This window comes from Monodelphis domestica, chromosome 8, assembly GCF_027887165.1.
Source record: "Monodelphis domestica isolate mMonDom1 chromosome 8, mMonDom1.pri, whole genome shotgun sequence".
NCBI lineage: Eukaryota > Metazoa > Chordata > Mammalia > Didelphimorphia > Didelphidae > Monodelphis > Monodelphis domestica.
Window position 1 is genome coordinate 87,033,295 of NC_077234.1, and position 25,974 is coordinate 87,059,268.

Consider the following 25,974-nt stretch of genomic DNA (forward strand, 5'->3'; position numbering starts at 1 on the left):
GGAGTGGTTTGCCATTTCCTCATCCAGCTCATTTTACAGATGAGAAAACTGAGGCCAATAGGGCGAAGTGACTTGTCCAGGGTCACATAACTATTAAGTGTCTGAGGCCAGATTTGAATTCAAGAAGATGAGTCTTCCTAACTTCAGACCCCTTAAAGAACCAAAGAATGACAAAACTAACTATGGAACCTAAATACTATACTTCATACCATACAAAATTTGAAGGCTCTAATACTGTGTTAGTATGGGGATGGCCACTACAAATGTAGATCCTGCCTTTTTCCAGAATTGCTATGGCCTAATGTAATATTTATTGGGAAAGGAAATGGAGGATTGGAAAAATGGGGAATAATGTGAGGTTTGTATGGGGTACTGAGGAGTTGAGGGGAAAGAGGGAATATTGCTTGGTAAAGCAAAGGAGAGAGATGCCCCCTGCTGAGAGGGAACAGCAGGGGTCCAATAAGGACTGTTTGGCGTTGAATGACTGAACTGAAGTTCAGCTCCCTCTATGACCAGAAAAGATAGTCCACTTATCTGACTGTGAATTAAAATAATATGCAGTTTAATAACCAGTTGGGAGTGGAGTTTTTTCTCAGCTTCAGAGTTGAGGCCAGGCCCAAAGGCTGGCAGAGGGTTCTCCCACTCCCATCTACTCTATATCAGTCCTGCTTTGTCTAATTCAGAATCTTAGCAGTAGACAGAAAGCAAATAAGAACAGTTATAACATTCAGAAGCCTGTGTCTTTGGGCTGAACAAAGTAGAGGCACACCACTCCAGACTGGGTTGAATGAGCTCCTCTATCCTCCAACACCAGGAAGGAAAACCAACTCCAGCTGGAAGAAAGTGCTAGTCACAAGACCCAACTGATACTCCCAGATGCCCCTTCACCCACAAACTGTCAGTCTTATTTCCTTTCCACAATTGTCCCCTTTTTTGTTGTGACCTTCTGAAGGTCACTTATTTATATTATAGTTACCAATTTACTAAATCTACTCTAAGAAATTCTTTGCAGGAAAGTTTGGGTAAGGGTAGTTTTAGGGTTTTACAATAAATTCAGTACAATAAATGTTGAACAAAACTATTACAAGAAATTTGAATCTTAGTGCTAATACTACTCACTCTACATTAATTAAAACTAATACATTATTTACAGAAATTATTTACATATAATACAACAATATACATTGTTCCACATCATGATGTCAGTCAAATAGAAGTATCTATTGATCTTTCTATTTGTCTAAGACCTTATGGAGCTAACTATATACATATTTACATTTTGCATAATTAAAATTTCAGACACTTGTTTATATATATAAAGTCTCTCAATATGTCAGTTTGTAATTTTGTGTTTTGTGTCTAATAGTGTTGTGTTGATTTAATACTTGCCAAGTTTCTTCAGATTCCCACTTCTCACGTTGACTGATGGATCTCTTTTTTCTTCCATGTTATGTAGTGATGCATGCTATTTCCCTAATATGTGAAATTACTTTTGTTTTATTATTTCTACACACTCAGTCTTACATACAAGTTTCATTTTCTATCTGTCCCCTTCTTATATAAACAAATATACAAAGTTCAAAGTCATAGCTGTTCATTTCAGCTTTTCCTCTTTGTTTCTTGTCTTCAGACTCTTTTCTTGATGCTTTTCCTCTGGGCTGGTTTAAAATCTTTTCCTCTGGGATGCTTTTCCTCTGGGTTGCTTTTCCTCTGGGCTGGAAAGTTGTCTTAAACATTGTGTGTCACTATTATTTCTTTGTGGTGTACTTTTTATGTTAATCAGTTTTTGTTTTCATTTCTCAGCCCTATCTGTTGTCTAATTATCTTCGATGTCTGTTACAGTGATGTTGAACTTTTTCTGGTTTCACATGGGAACAGTGAAACCATGAGTCTTTCCCTGCAACTTTTATAGCTGTTGGGGTAGTAAGCAATACTTCATGTGGTCCAGTCCATTTTATGTCTGTGGCCAATTTTCTATTGAAAATTTTTAAGTATACTATATCTCCTGGTTTGATGTTGTGCAAACTGTAATCCAGGGGTACTGTTTGTTGAATCAAGCCCATTTCATGCAACTCTGCTATTCTTGTCTGTAAAGCTTGTATATATTTTGTTAATTGACAGTCTAGTTTGTGAGAAGTTCTACATCAGAGAAAGGAAGATGTGATAGAATCATTACGTTGTTTGCTTCTTCTCTTTGTTTTGGATCAGGTATATGACTTTGTTGTACTGCAAATTTAGTGTCTTTATCCACTTCCTCATACTTTTCACAAATTCTTGGTAATTCTTGACTCCCAATGCTGCCAGCATTTCTTCCAATGAGATTGTGTAGTTTATATCCTTAACTAACTCTTCTGACTAGATCATTTGTTCTTGATTTGAGTTGTTAATGAAATCATCTGTCTTCCCCTCTTGTAAAGCTTTGTGATCTTGATCATAAGGTTTGATATATTCATAAGGTTCTTGGTCTTCTTCATTTTCTGAATCAAACATTATTGAATATAGTGATTCTGTGTGATTCGTGTCTTGCATGGACTCTTGCTTGGTGATTTCTATATTCCCCAAGTCTTTTGCAAGCTCTTTTACTTGTATGTAACTTGTGATTTGGCTGTCTTCAGAAGATGTTTTTAAAACTGATTTAGATGCTCCTTTATCGATAAGAGCTGGGTAGATCTCATTACCCACTTTTATCATGACCCTTGGTTCTGTGTTCTTATTTTGTTGGCATACTTGGACCACAGGTACCTCTATTTCTATTTTGTTCCAATCCCAGTTTTGTTCTTCTGCTATAGACTTTTCTTGTTGCTTTGAACATTCATTTTGCAATTCATCATCAGTTTGCAATGGAATTGCATTATCATGGAGACTTAAGTATGGCATAACAATGTTTGTGTTTGCTTTTTCTTGTGCAGTTACTATTGGTTGGAATTCTTCTGCATAAAGATTTAAAGTTGACTTTTCTATTATGTCATTGGTATGTTCTTTTGTAATATCATCCCTGCTTTCTGTGTCATTGTCTCCAGGAGGTCTGCTAATTTGAATGTTTTCTGTTATTGCATTTTCTTCCCCATTGGACCCTTCTATTGTTTGCTCATGTGTTTCAATTAATTCATTTGCAGTTTGTGTATTACAGACTGTTGCCAGTTCTGTTTCTTCCTCTTTCTTTGTAGCTTATTCCACTGTTCCAAAAATGTTCTCTTTAATCTCTTTTACATCATTATCTAATTGGATTTCTTCTTCTATCTGTTCTTTAGTTGTATTTTGTGCTTTTGCAACCTGAAGTTCTATTTGCATGCAGTCTCCTTCCTTTTCATTTTTTCCATTTACTTTCCCATTTTTCCTTTTTGATGTTACCCCATGTACCTGCTTCATAACTGACTTTGTTTGACAGCACCTGAGACTACTTGTGAATAACGTGGTTTCGCTCCTTGTTGGATGTACCTCTCCATGGTTTCTAAATTTGGTGCTTGCAATGAATTCTTGCAATTACAATCACAACATTTTGTATTTGTTTGTGTATTATTGCTGCTATACTTTACATTGCTTTTCCAAGACCTCTGTTTGTAATTAGCTTGGAATAATTGTGCCTTTAAATAACAGTCACGAACCATGTGACCCATTTTTCCACAGAGGAAACATCTGGGTACATTTCTCCTTTGATTGCTTTGTGTGCTAATACCGTTGCCACATTGTTTCTCTTCAGTTAGTTGCTTCATCATTCCCTTTAGTTGCATCATCTCCTCCTTTATGGCTAAAATTGTCAGAGCCATTTCATTATCTTTTGTTTTTCCCCATAAATTAGATGCACACCTTTTTTAGGGCATAGTATTATTGGGTTATGAAGAATAATGCTCCAGCATATGTGGGAATGAATGAAATCAAGCAATATATACTTATATTCAGCCATTGCAAAGTTTCATAGATGCTAAGCAGAAAATAAATATAATCCAGAATCATGACAAAAAATAAGTTGTAAAACGTATAAAAGAAATATCCAATCCAGGCTAGATAACCCATTGCAATTAATAGTTTCTTTGCCATCTTGTATCTTGAAAAGCTTTTTGCAACAGAAAAAATGTTTTTAAGTCTGGCCTTTTAAGAGTCGCCTCCTCCCTTCAGAAGGAGTGGTTTCTTTTGGGTCTGGTATCACTAGGCAGGATTAGTTGCACTCAACACTGCTCTCAAATGGTTACTTTTCACAGTCACACAGGCTTTTGAAATGCATGCAGGCCCAACTTCTCTGACAACTCCAACTGACTTCTTTTTCCCAAATTCTTGCCAAAATAGGTTGGAAAACCTTGCTGGCTCTGCCAAAAACTGTAATATTTATTGGGAAAGGAAATGGGGGAATATGAAAAACCAGGGAATATAATGGGAGGTTTGTATGGGGTATTGAGGAGGTGAGGGGAAAGAGGGAATATTGCTTGGTGAAAGCAAAGGAGAGAGATGGCTTCTGCTGAGAGGAAACAGCAGGGGTTCAATAAGGACTGTTTGGCATTGAATGACTGAATTGAAGTTCAGCTCCCTCTATGACCAGAAAATATAGTCCACTTATCTGACTGCGAATTCAAATAATATAAAGTTTAATAACCAGTTCGGAGTGGAATTTTTTCTCAACTTCAGAGTTGAAGCCAGGCCCAGAGGCTGGCAGAGGGTTGTCCCATTTCTGTCTACTCTATATCAGTCCTGCTTTGTCTAATTCAGAATCTTAGCAGTAGACAGAAAGCAAACAAGAACAGTTCTAACCTTCAGAAGCCTGTATCTTCGGGCTAAACAAAGTAGAGGCACACCACTCCAGACTGGGTTGAATGAGCTCCTCTCTCCTCCAAAACCAGGAAGGAAGACCAACCCCGGCTGGAAGGAAGTGCTAGTCAAAAGACCCAACTGTCACTCCCAGATGCCCCTTCCCCCACCAACTGTCAGTCTTATTTCCTTTCCACACTAAAGGCCAATCACCCTGTAGCCAGCCTATGAGACCATTTTGAAAAAGGAAGAGCCTGGCCTCCTGATTCCATTAGGATAGAGAAGAGGCCTGCTCTGCTACTGGCAGTAGAAGCCAGAGACCCCGAGAAGCGGAAGGAGTTGCCCAGAGTCATATATGAGGTAGGAACCAAAGGTCTCTCTGACTCCAAGGCCAACTGTTTATCTACTATTCCATTTTGCATTTCCTGATAGTACCATATTAGTTCTTAGGTTACTAACCTAAGTAACCAAATTAGTTATTAACTTTCCCCTCAACATGACTAGGTTTGTACTCTCCCTTCCCAATTCACAGATCCATGTACCATTCTCCTACATAGATTTTTCTATTGTATTTGATTATTTACAGAATATTTTCATAATTGAGAGAAGACATGTTGTAGGCCCTGAAAAAGATAAAGGCGGCCATTTTGACAAAAATCTAGAGTGTCATTGTTTCTCAAATTACTCATAGATTATTTATCTTGCTATTATTCAAGCAGCAAGTGTTCAAATTCCAGTAAGAAAGGCAGCCAGTTGCCAGAGGACTGTGACAGTCTTAACAAGTTTTCCAGAAAATAAAATAGTCACACAGATAACAGGTATTTCTTTTTCCTTTGGCAAATATTAACACTTCACAGCTAGCATATCTAGCCTGCTTAATTGGGCCCATAAAAACATGCTAAGCTGTTTCACTTGCCACCATCTAATTCTTGTGACTTTGGCTCCTCAGTTTTTCACAGATAGGAAAACAGCAGGGAAAAAAACACCCAACAATGAAACAACAAACTCCCCAACAGACCAACTGAAAAGAAGCCTGAAGTTTCAAGTGAAATTTTTTAACAAACACTGCAATCTGCGTGTATTTATCTACTTTCAAAGAGTAAATTGAATAATTCAGGGGCTCCTTAAGAAAAGAAAAAATGCCTGAGTGGAATCTGAGCAGGGAAAGGGAGAAACAGAGAAGGGAAGGAGAAAGTTCCCTTCCTGGTACAGTACCAGAGAGAAAACAACCAAGAAGACCAGAGGAAAAAAAAGAGAGAGAAGAGAAACCAAGGGAGGGACACACAGAATAGCAGCCTTATTTAAGATGAATTTTTGACCTTATTTTAAAACATTTATGGATCCCAATTGCCTGTCATGAGATCACTTTCTCTTACAATTCTGGCTTTTATGCCTGCTGTGCACTTTAACTCAATTTATCCTATTTTTTAAAAAGTACATTGTGAGATAATCCCTTCCTCTTGTGCGGACCCAGCCAGGATATCAGAAATTCTGTTGTGTTACGGTGTCAGCGAAAGGACACTTGTCAGTCATCTTAATCGGATGGAAATAGGCCTCGTGAACCCTCAGACAAAAGTCAGTGCCCATTTCGGGGATGCAGCCCGAGGTATCTGCTCAAAAAGGTGTATTTTATGACTTTTATTTATCAGATAACGCTGAAGAGTTTAGTATTCTTCACCAGTGACCACACTTGGCTCTCAAAGTTCGGCCTTATTGGGAGGTTTGAGTGACAGGAATGAAATGTGAATTCTCATATCCTGGGCCCCCCAAGCCTCTCGAGAGGCTCCAGCAGCACATTGGCAGACCCCGAGGATTGCACCATTGTGGTCAAGTTTTCCCAGGGTTGTTTTTTTTCCTCTCCTGGGCAGAAGGTATGAGTGCTTTTCTTTGGCTTGGGCAAAGGAGTGGGAAAGAGTGCCTGTGATTGGAAAGCCTCCAGCATAAGAACACCCCTCTTCTTTTAGGACAGTGTGCTTTCTGGCACAAGGGCGCGAACTCTTCCAATCCAGCTGGCCAAGTAAACTTGCTTCCTCCAAAACTGAGACCCTGGCAACTCTTGGCAAAGTTCAGACTGCTCAAAGCCGGGGAAAACACACACACACACACACACACGCACGCACACACGCACGCACGCACGCACACACATGCATTCTCTCTCTTTCTCTCTTTCTGTCTCTCTGTCTTGCTCCCTCTCCCTCTCCCTCTCCTCCCACTCCTCTCTTTCTCTCTCCTTTCCTCTCCCTCTCATTAGTGGCTGGACTGGACCGGTCTCTGAATGTTGACTAAGCTCCTAGATCTGGGTGAAATGGCCAAAACTCTATCAGCTTCACTGTCTTGTGTGTAGGATGGGAGTCACAACAGCACCTACCTCAGAGGGTTGTTAAAATCAAATGAAATAATAAGTGAAGATCTATGTAAATACTAGCTTTATTACTCTTACCATCCGGCATGTGCATGATTCTAAGTAGGCTATCATGGCGGCATGTGCCCTAAGGAAAATTGAGCTGGGAGAGAAGACTTCTAGAGGGGACCATCAGAGAAGGCTGCCTGGAAGTCCAGAGAGCCTCTGCTCTTGGGGAAGAGCAGCTACAAATGTTGAGGATGGGATACAGGATGCTGGATTCAGGCAATCACCTTAGCCTCTTGTGCCCTAATTTCGAGCACCCTTGGGTTAGGGTGGCAACTGCTTTCCATTTTTGGTTGTAAGGGCCAGGAAGCTTTGCTCAGTAGCATGACCTGAAGGAAATGTTCTCCAGGCTGGGGTAGGATGACTACCAACTAGGTTCCCTTCACTCTAGCTTGTGTGTGAAATGTGACAGAGCCTTCCCTGGAACCAAGGGGCCAAGGATCGTGGGGTTTTACTGATCGTGCTGGTAAGTGCTTAATGACTAGCTTTCTGGAAACAAACATGCGTTTCATCTGCAGAGCTAACATTATCTCCATCCCTTTCTGCTGGGGGTCATCAGTCCATGATGCCTTGACAGAGTCACGCGTGGTAGCTGGGGAGACCACAGAGTGGTCCTTGGCGAGATGTGACTGTCCACTCTATCCCCCTTGCATGACTTCTTTCATCAATGCCCCTTACCTATGAATTGACATGATTATTATTCCCCCTAGTCTCAAAAGAAATAATGCAAGAGCAAAACACCTGTACCCTAATTCTCCAAAACATCACCAAAAGACCAGACCCTTAAACCCAATCCCAAAAAGACTATCATGGGTTAACTTTTACTTAGGTACATAATTCCCAGCGAAACCGCAGTTACAGGCCAAGCCAAAAACTTTCCCACATACAGAAGCCTATTCTCATGAGGTCAGCACACAAATCAATCATAGAGGCCCAAGCAATAAGTACAAGTGCATCAAGCTTCGGTATGCCTCAGTGACTCGATCACACAAATCAGTAACTCCCTAGAAGCCACCAGTCTAAATTTGAATTGTGTTCCCAGACCCCTCAGCCTCCATGATGTTATTGTTGAATTGTTTTCTAAGAACTGCTGAGTAATTATTCCATTTTTTTAAAAAGCAATATGTAATTTTCCTTGATTGTTTGTAAGCTCAAAACTTCTCACAGGGAAATGAGAAAATCAAGCCACCTGTGACAGAAATAATTTATCTTGTGTGCAACCTTTATTCTGTCTTGTAATCACAATACAAGAATATAGATAATCAAGTGATTATATATATATATGTATATATATAGTTAAGAATATAGTTAATCAAGTGATTTCTTAAAAGTTGTTGTATCACTTTTCCAATTATCTCTCTTTGATTCTGTGTATATGCATGCCAAGAGAATGGGTATAAAAATAAAGATCAGACATTGGGAAAGTGGAGCAGCTGTCAGATGCAAAGCAATCCCATGGCTATTATGATTAAGCTGTCTTCCGTTTGTTATTTTGTAGACTGATTGTTTGCCACCAGTCGGGATACCCTGGAGTCTTGGGCAAGGGTGGACTTTGCCCGTGACATCTTTCTTGAGTGTGAAGAATCAATGAACTGATTCAAGCCCTGATTTGTGAAATATCTGCTGATTTCGGAGGTATTGATGCTCACACTGAAATTTTAACAATCAGCTCCTTTAAGCTTCTAAGCATGCTTCATGGTCACTTAGTGCATCAAAGGCCCGGATACATAGAGTTGGGCTCGTTGGATTGGTTGGATGTAGCCCAAGACCACTTGCATCAAGGCAAGGGGATGACACTTTCTACCCAAGCCAACATTTCAGTATCTTTGTTTTTTGAACCCCTTATCTTCCATTTTGAAATCACCTTAGAACCAAGGCAGGAGAGCAGTAAGGGCTGGGCAATAGGACTTAAGTGATTTGCCCAGGGTCATACAGCTAGGAGGAGTCAAAGGCCAGGTTTGAACCCAGGACCCCCCATCTCTAGGCCTGGCTCTGTATCCACTAAATGACCCAGTTGCCCCATTAGCCTTGTTGAATATCCTTTCTACTTATGCCTAAGTAAATCTCTTCTTGTTAAATGAATGATCAAAGAATGTAATTTTGTTCCAATATTTAACCAAAATCGAAAGGGGTTCAATCTGAGTCATGCCTGTCTCTTCTGTATGCCTTTTTAGAAGAGACCACAAAATCCAAGAGCATTCTCTTTTTTTTCAAAAATTAAACCTGTTTGACTCTGACTCCTTTTAGAATAAAATTAATGGCAACTATGATGTATTTTAAAGTGCCAAAGCCTTCTCAAAGCACCTCAGGTCGGATCACTGGTCCATAGTAGGACCAGCTGATTGGATGGTGAGAACTTTTTACCCTATCCTTTAAAGAGGGCCACAAGTCAATGAATTTACTTTGGATAATTGTCATGGACCCAAAATTAGACTTCTATAAACCAGACCTCAAGCATTTGAATTAATGATGTTACTAGAGTATAAACATGAAATGAAAGGAAAACACATAGGTCAGTGAGCCCAATGTCTCTCTCAATATGGGGGCCTGGGAGCTGGCCTCTGAGGCCTTTTCTGGGTTTGAGATTCAGTGATTTCAATTTTTATCTCAGGAATACACCTCCAGCCTTTGTTTCTGCCAATTCTTATGCCTAAAATGACCTCCATTCCCTTTATTTGTTGGTGAGTTACTACCATCCTTTAAAGCCTAACAGAAACGCCATCTCAAAGTCATCATGAAGCTCTCTCTGATCAACGCCTATTAGTAATGATTTTTCTCTTCGAGCATAACACAAAACACTTCATTTTCTTTCTTTTTTTATGCTTACTTAAAATTTTTTTTATTAATTAATTTAGAATGTTTTTCCATAGTTACATGATTCAAGTTTTTTCCCTCCCCACTTCCTTCCCCCCTTCCAGAGCTGATAAGCAATTCCACTGGGTTTTACATGTATCACTGTTCAAAACTGATTTCCATATTATTAGTATTTGCAACACAGTGATCATCTAAAGTCAACATCCCCAACCATATCCCCATCGAACTATGGTATTGATCATATATTTTTCTTCTGTGTTTCTGCTCACACAGTTCTTTCTCTGGATGTGGATAGTGTCCTTTCTCATAGAATCCTCAGAATTGTGTTGGATCATTGCATTACTACTAGTAGAGAAATTCATTACATTCAATTGTACCTCCATTTTCTATCTTATATATTGTAGGCATTTGTGTTTCTATCTAAGGCCTACCCCTACTTAGACTATAAACTCAATAATGATGGCTGGGAGTGAGATTTGTCTAAATTTTGTATTTCCCCTACTCCCTAAGCCCATTGTTTTCTTTTCACTTTGTTAAAAGTCAGTTAATGAATGAGGAGGTGAAAACACGTTCTTTGTTTCTCCTTCCTTCCCCAATAGTGTCAGTGCCTTTTTGGGGATCTTTAATTTTATTAATCTAATAAATATCAGTTCTTTGTATTATTTTTATTTTTAAATATTAAAAAAAACCTTTTCCTTCTGTTTTAGTATTAATTGTAAGATAGAAGACTGGCAAGGGCTAGGCAATTGGGGTTAAATGATTTGCCTTGTCCTTGGGTTATACAGCTAGGAAATATTTGAAGCTACATTTGAACCCAGGTCTTCCTGATTCCAGGCCTGGTATTCTATCCATTGTGCTACCTGTAAAGATGGGACTAGCTCTCCCTTGCCCATTTTTAGATTTAATCACCAAAAGTGTATATACCCCACTTATCCTTAAGTATGGGGAGGTCTGTGACCCATATGGGCAATAGTGGGTGATGGATCAGAAACCCACTGACTGCCCCCTGGGCAGTTCTAAGCAAAAGTACAGCTGCAACTGGTCCAAGTAAAATGGAAGGAAGGCAAAGGAAGTGACAAAAAGAGGGATCTTTAAAAGTGGCAAGAACTTCCCGTGACCAGCTCTTTCGCCTTAGAACTTGACCTTGAAGGAGCTCCAGCTGGGGACCTTGGACTACTCTTCAATTTTACCTTAGAACTACCATGTGGGTGAGTAGAAAAGTCTGACTCCCTTTCCTAGCTTTTCCAAAGGTACTAGCCTCTGGAGAGGCCCCTTGTCTTGGAAGAGGCCTTGTGGCTAAAACCCTTGTTTAATTTACCTCTGGGCCCCTTTGCTGGGGCCTGGTTTGGACCAGGGTGGAGTAAATATCTATTCTCTCTCTCATTTCCTTAATTTCCCTCTTTCCCTCTATTTTATAAATAAATTGCTATAAAGTAATTCTGACTTGAGTAATAACTTCTGGTGACCACACTCATATATTTAGTCCAGCCATTTAATTTTTAACCCTTACATTCCTCACTGCCCCTAGTTCCTTGCATTATGTTAAAAACACAGAAAACTTTGGGCTTGGAGGAGGGAAAGAAGGGATTTTGTGTTCTGATTAAAATACTGTCATCTCTACTCCCCTTGCTTAGTTGGGGTGCCTGGTGCCATGCTGTACCCAACATGGAAGGAGACAAAGAGGATAGAAAAGCTTTCCTTGTCACTTGATGTAACCAAACTTATAGCAGACATCCTTCTTGAATTTAATGATAAATCTTTCTGTCGCCTGAAGGGTAAAGGATTTGAAATGGCAAGATATAGAAAGTTCCTTCTGATCGAAAATATTGCTTCCTTCCAAACAAAGGCTTCACAGGATCCTAGGGCAATCATTAGTGTGAATTGTTCAAACTCAATAAGCAGTGATGCCTCTCTTTGAAATCACACTCCTGACTTCTAGTAACCATTTATCTCTCTTTTTTTTTACTTCTTAGTGATGATGGCTCATTTGCATTATCTATTCTTTGCTACCCAAAGCCCTGTGACCCAAGAGGTGGGAGGCAAAGCCCCAAGTCCAAAAGGGGGTGAATTATTTCCTTGTTTTGCTAACATGGTACAGACTTGCTCTACCATATCTGCAAGTACACAAGTTCAGTGGTGGTAGCTGCAGCAGGCTAAGTCTGAGAGCAATTAGAAGGAGCTACCGTAGATTAGTGTGGTTTGATATATGTAAACAATTTCTAGGAGAAGGCAGGGGTGTTGTCTGCAGAATTTCCATGTCTATGAAACCCAAGTCTCTAAGCTAACTTGATACAGCAAGAAACTGGAAAATTCCTTCAAATATACAGTGCCTTTGCAGCTTTTATATTAAGAAAGAGTTTAGTAATTAGGACCAGGCAGAAACTTACCCAGTGCTGTTCATAGTCAGAAGGCCTTGCTCGAAGTTCCTCATCTTCATATAAGGAGAAGCCTTCTCGTCTGGCCTGGTGATATTCCTTCCGTAATTTCTGGATCCTGTCTGTACTTCCACTTGTGGGACGGCCACTGGAAATAAATAGTCACAGGTTACACAAAAGGACAACACTGTTTAAAACTCGGTTTGGAATCTACTTGTCAAAAGAGCTCACAATTTTAGAGGGATGGGCTCACATGAATTTAGAAGGCCTCACAATGCAATTCAAGCAAGCCAGATAAAATATAAAATACAAAAAAAGAAAATGCAAAATTTAAAAACAGACTTACAAATCATGTATGTTTCTTGAGTGAGACATTCAGTTAAGGTCTTGAAGACCTCTTACGGTGATGAAAATATTCAATGTGTTTTCTAATGATCAAATAACCATAGAGTTGGAAAATTTTTACTTTGCATAGTTAACTTATTTTTTTTTAAATAAAAGTCACTGTGGATTTGTAAAGATCCATATTTTTTTAGGGTGGGAAAGGGTATAAATGTATGGTTTCGTTCACTGGAGAAATTTCAGGTATGAAAAATTAATAATATTAATCATAGCTATTACTGACAAAACACTTCACATGAATTTTCTCATTTGATTCCCAATGATCTCCCTTAGAAGTAGATTTTCTATTTTACTGATGAGGAAACTAAGGCAGAAGGAGCTTAAGTGATTACTCAAGGATCACATAGTCAGTAAATGTCTGAAGCAGGATCTAAACTTAGCTTTTTCCTTCTCCAAGTTTAATGTTCTATCTACTATGCTGCAATTGTTAGCATGTAGCACAAGGCCTGGCACACAGTATGCTTAATACATGTTAGCTGACTAGATCACCAACTGCCTAGCACTATGATTCTTAGAAAGGTAATGGGGGATAGCTAGGTAGGTGTGGAATCAGGGATCCTAGCTATGTGACCCTGGGCAAATCACGAACCTTGTTTGCCTAGCCCTTGCCCCTATGCCATAGAATTGTTACTAAGAAAGTCAGAGTTAAAAAAAAAAGAAAGTTAGTCACTAGGGGCCCTGAGAGTGAGTTTTCCATGGTCATACAGTTAATATTTGTCAACAATAGAACTTGAATCCAGTCCTAGGTTGGGTTTCCATCTGTTAAGTCAAATGGACTCTTGCACAGTCCTTTTCTTTATTATTTTTCTTCCATTGTTATTTCACTGATGTAGAGAACTCCCAGAAATATCTTATACCAATATGAATTTACCTTCGTGTCTTGGAAAATTGTCTGATGTAAAAGGTTAATAGGAATGGTATGTGTCAGAGCAGAACTTGAATTCAGGTCTTAATGAATCCAAGGTGTATTTCTAATAATACCACCTTTCCTCTCAATCTTTTTTAGTATGAACTATTTTACTTTTTAGTTAAAGAATGAGAGAATTTTCAGTGTAGGAGGTACAGAGTAAGATTAAGAAAGGAATAAAAGAAAAGCTGGAGTAAAAGTTAGCCAAGTAAACCAGGAGACACTGGCACCGAGGTGAAGGAAGTGAGGCAAGCTGAAAGCAGAAAACCAAGAATTAATGCAGGGCAGTATTTTGTGTCTTTACCCCTCACTCACGCCCTGTCTTCTCCGCTTTTCCTGCTGCCCATTTGCAGTTCATGCAGACCTCATCCTAGCAAGGGCTTACTTAATTCAGTTCCTTCCTTTAGGAGGCCGATCAGACCTTGAAAGGATGAAAACAAGTCTGATGACATCAGCAATAACAACATCCAGCAGGTTTTCCCAGAAGTCTTGTGCAGTGTTAAGCCATGAAAGCTGAAAACCAAACCAAGACTTCTGGGACACTCTGTCCAACCTGTTTCCTAACCATTGTCTTCACTGGAACTCTGTGAGGCAGCCAGTGTTGGTATTCCCATCTCCATTTCACAGATGAGCCAACTGGAACAGCTGTGAGAGAGCTAAAGTCATATAAGGAGGGTCAGAACAAGACAAAGTCAGCTTTGCTAACTTTACCTTTCTTTAACCTTTTTACCTCTCAAGGTAGAAATAGATGATCTCCAAAAGATCTTGAACAAATCACATTAATTCTGTGTGTGGAATTAACTTTTTTTTTTTGTAATACAGATTTGTAATACAATGTAATTTGTAATAAAAATACAAAAATAATTGTAGAATTAATTATGTGGGATGAAAAATCCATCTGGATGTCAGATCTCACAGTTTGGCTATTAAGATGAAATAAGATAATGTATATTAAAATGCTTTGAAGCCCTAAAGTGATTTTCAGCTACTAATATAATTAAGACCCAGACATTATATATTATATATTATCTATCTATCTATCTATCTATCTATCTATCTATCTATCTATCTATCTATCTATCTATCTATCTATCTATCTATGAAGCCAAGAACTGGAGATAGGAATGAACAATGAGAGAGCAAATATTATATTCACTTTTTAACAACAAATGTCACAAAAAAAGCCCCATTAAAGGCAAACCAACTGGTAATACCCTCCCTCCCATTGCTTCCAAAGAGATGCAAAGCATATCTATGAATCATAGTAGTGAGGTAATAATAGATACAGATCTTTTGAATGATGAACATTCTCTATTTAGATTACAAACAGTTGAAGAAGGCAGCATTATAGTTTCTATCTCCTTCCCTAAAATAATGAGGCAGATAACCAGAAGCAGTAGATCTTTAATGAAAACTTACTAATTTGCTAGTTCATTATTTCTTTGGGTAAAAACCCAAACTGATATTGTAAATCCTTTTTTTTTTTCATTTAGACATGTAAAAAAAAATTACACCAAACCACAAGTAAATAGTTTCCTACTATGCTTCAGTGCAGTATTTTATTTAAAAAAAGAAACCATCAAAAGTTTCCATCAATATTTTAAAAAAAGAAGAAAAAACTCAATATTCCTTTTTTAACCATAGGCAGGCATGAAAAACATTACTATATTATAAAACTGCTTCACTCATTCTTGAGTAATGTGAGATGAATATGATGCCGGATCCAATGCTCATGCAACAGTTCTGAATTTCAACTTGGCTTCTGACAATTACGTGAATATATGAACCACATTCAAACTCACCAGATGAATTCAATCAACGCTGTGCAAATATCGCATACATAATCTATTAGTTTACCCCAAAGAAACTGAAGCATTGAATTCAAACAGAATGAAGTCATCAGTAATAAAAAAAAAAAGAAAGAAACTGATAAGGCAATATTAAAAAAAATCCCACAATTTTCCTATATTTGTGGTGAAAAATCATACTTTGCCTGTAAACTATTTTCCCATATGCCTATAAATACATAAATTAAAAAATATGGGTTTGATCAGATTGCAGTTCTCAAGTACTGGGAACAAGGAAGGAAAGCAAATTCAGCTATTTGGGATTCAGAGAATTCCCTATGGCTTGCTAAACCATGACTATTTATCCCAGAAACGAATCCTAGCCTCAGAGAAGAAAACGTGAAAACCCCCAGAAAGTCATAAAAACTATCTAAGGACAAAATACACTATTCTCCTTACTCTTTGTTGACAAGTGGCATCTTTCCCCACATGTCCGTATTTTAAAGGAGGTTGGAAGGCCTCATGCAGGAGTCTCTAGTGAGAGACTTAACCTAATGCAACCCCAACAAACATTCTTCTTGACTTTTTACCCTCCCTCTTACCCAACAGTTAGAGTGTTTTAGAAGACATGAAATAATAAATTGTAGATGCATATGTCTTTTTCATTTCTCACGGTATACAACACACATTCCACCAATGGGATGATGTGAATCTTAAAATTTCTCAGACTCTACCTTGGAACATTATCTTAAGGTTATGGTTAAGGTTATTCCTTATTTTAAACAATGGAGGTACTTGATCAGGAATGTATTGAGAACTTAATATTACTCCACCCATACTTAGGCATACCTTAGGGGAAGATAAAGTTGTAAAACTCCTTACTGAACAATGAAAAAGTACTTAACTCATACTTACAGTGAGGTCAAAACCTTAAGCTAGGTCTATTTTTAGATCTAATACAAAAGGGTGCTAAGTACCTATGAAGGTCAAATTAATCACTAAAAGGTCAGGCAACTTGCAAGGGGCAAGCTTAGCAAAGAGATGTGAAGTACTCAGAAGATATAATCTACCTAGAGAAGGTGAGAACTAAGAATTAAGAATGAGCAGTCCTAGGAAAAGTATCTACTGTGATTGGTAGACATGAAAATTTAGGGGAGGTGACAAGAGAAAATTTTCTTTAAAAGGAAGGAGCTGGAGGGCTCTGAAATTGGTTCAGCTTTGGTAGCTGAATTGGAGGTCAGGAGTCAGAGGAGGCTGCTGGGTCTCTGAACACTAGAATTTTGCTTGGAAAAATCTTGTGGTGAGTGATTAAAGAATGACTTAGTTTCTCTCTTAAAGAGAAAGGCCTAGGCCTATTTCCTCTTACTCTGTCTCTTTCCCTTTCCTTAATTCCTTCATTTATATTAATTAAGATCTCCATAAAACCCAGCTGACTTGGGTATTTCATATTTGGGAATTTTTCCCATGGTGACCACTTATTTTTGATATAAAATCAAGATGCTAAAAATTATCTTTACAGTTTGGGCAATTCACAGTCTTGAAATCCATATTTTTGTAGTCACAATGATATTGGTCTATCTTTAGGATATATTGTTGGAGCAGGAGTGGGGAGGACCACTGCTTCCACCATTTTGTGAAGCTGAGGCAGAAATCCATGATTTCAAAGGGAAACATGAAATAGATCACTTTCTCAGTGAGAGGAGTCTTGTGGCACAGTGGATAGAATACTGCTGGAAGATTCAAATTCTAATACAGCCTCAGACACTTACTAGCTGGGTAAAACCTCTGCCTCTCTCAGCTTCTTTAGTTGTAAAATGGAGAAAATAATGGTGTCTGCCTTTAGGGTTATTGTAAGGGTCATCATCAGGAAACATTTATTAAGTGTCTACTATATACCAAGAACTAAGTACTTGCTCAGGGGAGATAATATCTATAAAAAGGAAAGCCTACATTATAGGTTTTCCCTGTATCAATAACTAGTCCCTTATGCCCAATCTGTTTCCTCTTAGACTTCTTTTTTATCTTATGTCATCAGGACTTTTTGCCAATTGGTAGAAAAAGGCCCCTGATTTCAGTATGGACTTTGCCTTCAACTGGGTACTTAGTCTTGGAAAACTAGAATTTTCTTTGCTTGATTAATATAGATTCTGTTTGGATTAAGAATGAATGTTTGTGATTCATACTCATTCAATAAATATCCACTAAGCAATTACTATGTGTCATCCAAAAACTTGGTTCCTGCCTGCAAGAACCTACAATAATATTAGGGGAAGATAATAAATTACAAATTAATTTTGCTTCTGCAAGGTCCCAAGAATACAATCCAGAGAATATCCTTCTACAACTGAGAAGCCCAAGTGATGTAACTCAAATGTTAACTATGAAGGAAATTAAATAGAGTTAAAAGACTGGCAGACCTCGGCCTGAATCCAACTTGGAACAGTTACCAGCTAGCTATATGATCATGGGCAAATCAGTAAATATCTGACAGCCTCAGTTTTCATATCTGTAAAATAGGAATCAAAGGATTATTGTGAAGATCAAATAAAAGAAATGTATGTCAAGTGCTTTGCAAACCTTAAAATGCCATAAAAATAGTGGCTATAATCATTCCCCTCAATAGAATGTAAGAACTTTGAGGATAGACACTTTCATTATTTTATCCCCAATTTGTAGCGTGGTGCCTGGCACTTAATAAGGATGTAATAGTTGTTTGCTGAACTGAATCCATTAAAAAAGGTTTCTCTCTTTCACCTTGAGAATCACTAACCAACAACTTGCCAGCCAGGGAATGTTACCAAATTGGATGAGTATCTCTATGAACTTTAGATGGTGAAACAGTGTTTGATTCTTCTTAAAGTGGTAGTTTCGAGTGATAGTGGTATCCTTTAAAGACCAATGCTACCATTGGAGCTTAGGGGTAGAAAGGCTCTAGTTTCTGGATATTAGGGAGAATAAGTATGTATTCCTGAGTCTGGAATTCTCTGGGTCAGAGATTCCATCCAATCTGCTGCTTTTTGCATTTTCTTTTTTCTTAAGAATTCCCAGGAATCTCTTCTCTTTTAGCAGAACTTGGTTAACAAATGAAGGGAACAAGGATTCTTTTCTTGTGTACATATTCCTCTTGATAGAGGAATGAAGAGGGGTGAATAGTTTGATAGACCACCTCTTAACTAGCTGTTTACCAGGTAGAGAAGTCTTGAGATGTTCAAGGGAAGGGATAAATATGAGCTCCTAAAATTCTATGTATTGAGCTGCCTGATCAAGATTCATGGTCTCTGGTCATTGAGAGAGGGCCACTGACACATGCCATTTACAATGAACTAATCTAATCAATAAACTGAGATTTATTACCTCAAATCAGTGACTTGAGATGATTTTAACACTATTTTAAACAAACCTTTTATTGAGAAATATTTAAAAATTATGCTCAAATTTAAGTTGCTACTTTGTAAATCAAAATTCCTCCACCCCTTTCAGCACAACCTACATTAAAAAGTAGTATTTTCTTAAGATTCTAGCATCATAAATTTAGAGCTGGAATTTTAGGGACCACAGTGCAAATCACTCATTTTACAGGCATTTTAGGTAGCTGAGTGGATCGAGTGCAGAATTTGGAATCAGGAAGACCTAAATTTGAATCCTGCCTCAGACATTTCTGGTGATTGATCTAGGCAAGTCATTTCACCTTTGTCTTTCTTAGTTTTTTCATCTATAAAAATAGGGATAATAAAAGCACCTCCCCCCCCCCCCGATTGTTGTGAGGAACAAAGGAGGGTTTTATGAATCATTTTCAATTATTTTCAATCATGTCCAACTTTTTGGTAAAGATCCTAGAATGCTTTGCCATTTCTTTCTCAAGCTCATTTTACAGATGGGGAAACTGAGGCAAACAGGGTTAATACTGTTCTATCAGAATAAATTCCTTATGACAGTGATTCTTTGCAATCCTATAATTATTGTGCTAACTGGAGGAGCTCGGAAGGGTCACTACTTTGGGCTATCCTTATAGGGAAGGTAAAGAAATCCTGGAAGGATCCAATGTCTAAAGGACCTAGATATTGTCTGAGAAAGTGAGAGACCCTATGGACCTATTCATCTACAAAGGAGGAAGTTTCACTGTGATTAAGAGTAGAGGAGAAAGAGCACTGGTCATGGAGCCATAAGGCTTGCATATAAATACTCGCCAAGTCATGGCATTTATGAAATGCTTACTGTGTGCCAGGTACTGTGCCACACACCTACCATTTCTATTACCTGTGTGAGAAGTCACAGGGTCACAGACTCAGATGTGAAAGGCTTCTTTGAGATCATTTAGTCTGACTACCTCGTTTTGTGCAGAGGAAAACTAATGTCTAGAGATTAAATTACTCATTCAAATTCACACAGGGAGAAGTGGCAGTTGAATCTAGGTTCTCTGATTTAAGTATTCTGAGCTTTAGTTTCCCCCTTTTTAAAATGGAGATAACGGCCACTGTGCTACCTAACTCCCAGAGGCGCTGCATCAAATGAGTTACTGTATGTAAAAGTGCATTGTAACCACAAGCAATGTAGAAACAAAAACTATGATTGTTGATGTTTTGCTATACTCCTCCTTGAGGGTGGAGAATAACAATTTTCCACTAAGAAATCTGGGCAGATGAGAGATCCATGCTAGATTGGAGATTGGACCGGCTCCAGAGATTCTGAATTGGTCATCAGTTACCAGCTGGGAGAATGAGGCATGGTAAGAAAATTTAAAGGAGAAAGCTCTAACAGACATGGAGCAAACAGAAACTATGCAGTCCCTCCCTTTCCTTCTCCCACCCCATCAAGGAGCAGAAATTAATGAGTATATACAATACTATATAAAGATATTTTCCCCTTGTCTATTCCAAACCCCTTGTCATGATTTTCTATGAGAAGAAAACCAATTGTTACTCTCTCTTCTGGAATCATTCCAATATTCTACTTTTCCCCCCTTAAAATCTTAAAGCTAATCTTCAAAACAATACAAATTCTACGCATGATGGAAGAATTATTTCCCTTAATATTAGACTTATCTCAATACATATCTGTATCCATCATATAAACTTTGACATGTGATTAGTGCACACTATGCACATTGAGCTTGTGGTTCACTATGACTTCTAGCTTTGAATTTGTACTTATTTTCTTGCCCCCTATAATTTCTCTTACTAACTTGCTTTTCTTCCTTTACTACATTGCTAAGGTTTTCCTGAATTTTGTGCAGTTTCCTATCAATCTTTAACTATTCCCTTGTCAAGATAATTTAAAATTTTAATTCTAGCTTTCAAACTGCTTGCCAACTTAAAAAAGAAGGAAATCATATTAATGCTAAAGATTTAAATTCTATTACAGAATTTGGATAGAGCAATTCACCATTAAGGGGCCAGCTTAGATATGATAAACTTCTCTGTACTTGGTGACAATACCCTTTGAGAAGCAGAAATTTGTTGTCAGGTCGATCCTATAAAAATGCTGTGAGTCTCTTCATATTTATTAAAAGACAATTTCAGGGGCATTTGATGATTAAAAATCATTTCCATATTTTTTAAGTAATGTGCGATGAGGAAAAATACCTTTGTACTCTTGGAAAATACTTGTCAACATGATTTTTTTCTTTTTAGTTAACTCAAAACATGATCAAAGCGTTTAGCTTCAAATTTGGCAAGACAAGAGAGAACAGTATTTTAGAAAGACTATATCAGACTTTCTCCAAAGTGGAAGTCAGGCTTTCAAAACACCTGACAGACTGTTGTGCTCATATTCACTGATGGCCGATTATAGAATGGAATCTGATCATTCACATTCACTCTTACTGGCGACCTCTTTTTAGAGCCCAAAGCAAGATTGCTCTGGGAGAGAAGCTTTTATTGAACTGGCATATTTCAGGAAATAACTGTTTACTCTCTATTGAGGTAATACAAAAAAGATTGCATTTGGAGACTGAATATTCTTAGAGATTGAAGACCTGGGGTGGAATGGATATGGGCTGTGACTCAGAGAATTCATTATTACCTCTATCTCAGTAGCCTCATCTTTTAAATGGGGATAACAACAATGATCATACTTCTATTACTCATGTTATAGGATTGTCAGGGAAAAAAATTCAACCCTTAACTAATACGTCAACATATTAAGTCATGGGCAAACCAAGGAATAGTAATAATAATAATAATAATAATAATAATAATAATACCACTTATGTCATAGGATTGCCGGTAGAAAAACTGTATAAACTATTAAGTGCTATTCAAATTTACTGAGTTATGGGCAAGGCAAGGAATAATAATAATAATGTCCATTCCATAAGATTGCTGGGAGAAAAAGTTTTGTCAAGTATTAAGCGCTACATAAATTTACTGAGTTATGGATGAGGCAAGGAATAATAATGATAATTAGGATGACTTTAATATCCACTTCATAGCATTACCATGAGAAAAAATTTTGACTACTATTAAGTGCCACTTGGATTTACTGAGTAATGGGTAAGTCAGGGAATAACAACCACAACAACAATAATGAAAACTGTGTAGGATTGTCAGGAAAAAGGAGGTTTTTTTTGCCAATTGTTAGGTGCTATGTAAAATTACTGAGTTATACGGGACTCAAGGAATAATAATAACAACATCAACAATAATAATATTCGTGTCATAGGACTGCCAGGAGAAAAAATTGTGTAAACTGGTAAGGGCTATGTAAGCTTACTGAGTTATAGGAGAGGCAAAGAATAACAATAATAATAATAAATAGCCATGTAATAGGATTGCTGGGAGAAAAAAATTGCACGAACTCTTAAATGCTATGTAAACTTACTGAGTTATAGGTGAGGCGAGGAATAAGAAAGAAGCTCACAATTCTCCTTCCTAACTATGAGCAGAAAAGGGTCCTTTTAGCTTTGTTCAGTATCATTAATTCCAAAGTATTTCAGATTCCCCCAAAATCGTAATGATAGAGTTTACATTGTTGACTCCCAACTAACTAACGTCGTTCATCACAAAGATGTACTTACTTTGTTCGGGCTCACTTAGATGAATTAGATGAATAATAACTATTATTCAAATTATTCAAATTTCATTTCATTCCAGATAGTTCTGGATTACTTCCACACAGAGTTTTTGCAGAGGTCCGGAAAGTGACGCACTTGGCTTCTCCACCCCCATTCGGGCTGGGGGTGGGAGGGGGTGGGGTGGTTGGGGCGTGGCTAGGGGGCAGGTGACCCGCTCTTCAGCGCGTGGGCAGCATCGCTAAGATGGCGGCAGCGGCGGTTCCCGGAGTGAACGGCTCTGGTGCAGCCAACGCTTCTGGGGGCTCTGGGGCGGTGCTTCAGACAGCCGCCCTCATGTACGAGCAGCTCAAGGGCGAGTGGAACCGCAAGAGTCCCAATCTGAGCAGGTGCGGCGAGGAACTGGGCCGCCTCAAGTTGGTGCTGCTGGATCTCAACTTCCTGCCCACCACGGGGACAAAGCTGACGAAGCAGCAGCTCATCCTGGCCCGGGACATCCTAGAGATTGGGGCCCAGTGGAGCATCCTGCGCAAGGACATCCCCTCCTTCGAGCGCTATATGGCCCAGCTCAAGTGCTACTACTTTGACTACAAGGAGCAGCTCCCTGAGTCGGCCTACATGCACCAGCTCCTGGGCCTCAACCTGCTCTTCCTACTCTCCCAAAACCGAGTGGCCGAGTTCCACACGGAGCTGGAACGGCTGCCCGCCAAGGACATCCAGACTAACGTCTACATCAAGCACCCCGTGTCCTTGGAGCAGTACCTGATGGAAGGAAGCTACAACAAAGTGTTCCTGGCCAAAGGCAACATCCCAGCCGAGAGCTACACCTTCTTCATCGACATTTTGCTGGACACCATCAGGGACGAGATCGCGGGTTGTATTGAGAAAGCCTATGAAAAGATTCTGTTTGCTGAAGCCACTCGCATCCTCTTCTTCACCAACCCCAAGAAGATGACTGAGTATGCCAAGAAGAGAGGATGGTGCCTGGGCCCCAACAATTACTACAGTTTCAAGTGTCAGCAGCCAAAGCCGGAGGACACAACCATCCCCTCCACTGAGCTGGCCAAGCAAGTCATTGAGTATGCCAGGCAGCTGGAGATGATTGTCTAAGCTCATGGGAAGGGTTGGGGTGGGCAGGGTAAGAGGTATTTAAAAGGGAAATAGTCAGGGGGCAGTAAATGACATGGGATGGCAAAAAAAAAAATAAGAAAAGAAAAAGCAACCATTTTCCAAAAAGTACATTGGCCAAGAAGGTTTTCATTGCTAAGGCCAGTGCCATGTGAGAGTAAGCCTAGTATCAGCCCCTAAGGGTAGAGAATATGTTTTGTTTATGTTTGTATCTCCATCAAGTGCCTGGGAGGTACTAAATAAATGTTTATTGAATGAATGAATGGCTCCAACTTGTAACTTAAACTTCAGGATGTTCCTTGCAAATTCCTCTTGGTATTCACCAGCACTACTTATGGGCATAGTTCCTAACTAGCTTTGGTGACAGACAGATACTGCCATTTTCTCTGTATGACATTGGTGTGGAGGCCCACACTGCTAGGAGAAATATTTTCTGGCTTAATTTGCCTACACTGAATCAGATTAACCACACTATGTAGTATGACAGGCAAGGTCATATAAGATGATGACAACCTGTCATTTAGCATGGAGTCACATGCTTGCATGTAATATGTCAGACCTTCATTAAAGTGCTGGTTCTTTATGCATGAACTTTTGAGGAGCAGGCGGGGTCAAGAATTTCTCTAAACTGTTAGAATATATCTTTACTGACAGGGAAATTTGAATTCAACCAAATTTTGGTCATCAAGTTCAAATCTAGCTTTTAGATACTAACTGTTTGACCCTGAGCAAGTCACTTAACCCTATTTGCCTCAGTTCCTCATCTGTGAAATGAGCTGGAGAAGGAAATGGCAAATCACTCCATTATCTTTGCTAAGAAAACTCCAAATGGAGTTGTGAAGAGTTGCTGCAACTAAAATGATTGAACCAGAAAGCTGTATATGGATGCTACGTTACTACTCCCAGCATGACTATTATCACTCACACCATTAGCAATACCACCATGAGCACAACCTCCACTACTAACTAAAACATCAAGTATCTCATTTTAGTCTCCACGGTTATTGGTGAGGGAAGGGGAAAGTCATCATGGGCTCTGAAAGATTTAGCAGTTTACTCAGCATAAGACAACTGGTGAATGGCAGAGTCCAAGACTCATTTTTCCTGTCTCCCAGGCCCAGAATATTCATTTCACATCCCTGAGAGGTGGCAGGGTCAGACAGAAGAAGGGAAACCACCAGGTACAATCATGTCTTTAAGTTCCTCAAGTATTTTCTAGATTCCTGGATTTGGAGCCAGGAAGACAAGAACTCATATCTAGCCTCAGATACTTATTAGCTGTGTAATAGTGGGTAAGTCACTTAATCTCTCTTTGCATCAGTTTCCTCAACTATAAATAGAGATAATAACACCTGCCTGCTATGGTAGTTGTGAAGGTCCAATGAGATGCTACTGAAGTTCTTAGCCTAGTGCCTGGCACGTAATGGCTAGTATATAAACATTATAGTTGTTATTTCTCTGTCATCTGTTAGCTTGGACCGCCTTATTACCTCAACCTTTCTTGACCCTGAAATATTGTGTCAGTGACCACACAGGACTAACCTGAATCTGTCTTGCATTGGTTTTGGCAACCTCATTCTGACTTTCCAAAATGTATCTGTACTTCGTTTTCACTGGCTCTCCATCCTCCAGATCCCAATCTTGACATTTCCAACCATAACCTAGTGAACTACCCCTCATTTCTCATGATGCTCCTTTTTTGACCCAGCATTAGTACCATGGCTTTTGTTAGCAGGAAGGACCAAGTTCCTTTTCCTTGACCCTTTCAATTTACACATGTAGGAGCAAAGACTCCCAGTCCTGCTCGTTCCTTTGATAAGAGTCCAAGGAGTCTACCTCTGGCACTAGTGGCAGTTATTAAGCTCCTTGTTTCCTGGAGAGTAGGAGAGTGCTGTTTCTTCTCCCATGTGATCTACTGCCATAAATTTAACTGTCATGGGATCAATGTCATCTCCTGTGCTGATAAAAGTCATTGATCTACCTTGGCATAAGGAGCATGTGGCACTGAGAGGCCTCTTTCCTCTTATGACATTCAGCCTTGCTGCCATCATTTCTTTTAAAATGCCAGAAATTCCATGTGGGTGACACGAACAATGTTGTTCACAACCCAACACACGAGTTATTCTTCACAGCTTCAACTTACCATTATAAGCATGTAACGCATAATTGTATTATTCTGATACTACACAATGACCTCCTGGCTGTTTTCTACTTTTAGAAGTTGATTTGGCTATTACCCATAAAATGTCCCTTTGGATAATTTGTATTTTGAATAGTATTCTAATATATTTCTTCAAAACTCAGTGTGATATTTTTGAGTAATTTATATAAATACATGACATTCAAAGCTATGAATAAGCATGTAATGCATTTTGTCTCCAGTCATTTTGCCAATTTTACTAACA

At 38.8% G+C, this 25,974-nt stretch overlaps 2 protein-coding genes across 2 annotated transcripts in view; one reads left to right on the top strand and one right to left on the bottom strand.

The window, feature by feature from the left end:
- Positions 1-25,974, bottom strand: part of PARD3B (par-3 family cell polarity regulator beta) — a 1,280,476-nt gene that overhangs the window by 121,021 nt on the left and 1,133,481 nt on the right. Inside the window, exon 21 of the mRNA XM_001365888.4 lies at positions 12,349-12,484. Within this exon, the coding sequence (XP_001365925.2) occupies positions 12,349-12,484 (136 nt within the window). The remainder of the gene's footprint in view (positions 1-12,348; positions 12,485-25,974) is intronic.
- On the top strand, positions 22,623-23,828 carry LOC103092835 (26S proteasome non-ATPase regulatory subunit 8-like). The gene has a single exon (XM_056807971.1). The coding sequence runs from the start codon at positions 22,688-22,690 to the stop codon at positions 23,549-23,551; it is 864 nt and encodes a 287-aa protein (XP_056663949.1). The 5' UTR covers positions 22,623-22,687; the 3' UTR covers positions 23,552-23,828.

Coding starts and splice junctions, on each gene's coding strand:
- LOC103092835 (XM_056807971.1), top strand. CDS start 22,688: ATGGCGGCAGCGGCGGTTCCCGGAGTGAACGGCTCTGGTGCAGCCAAC.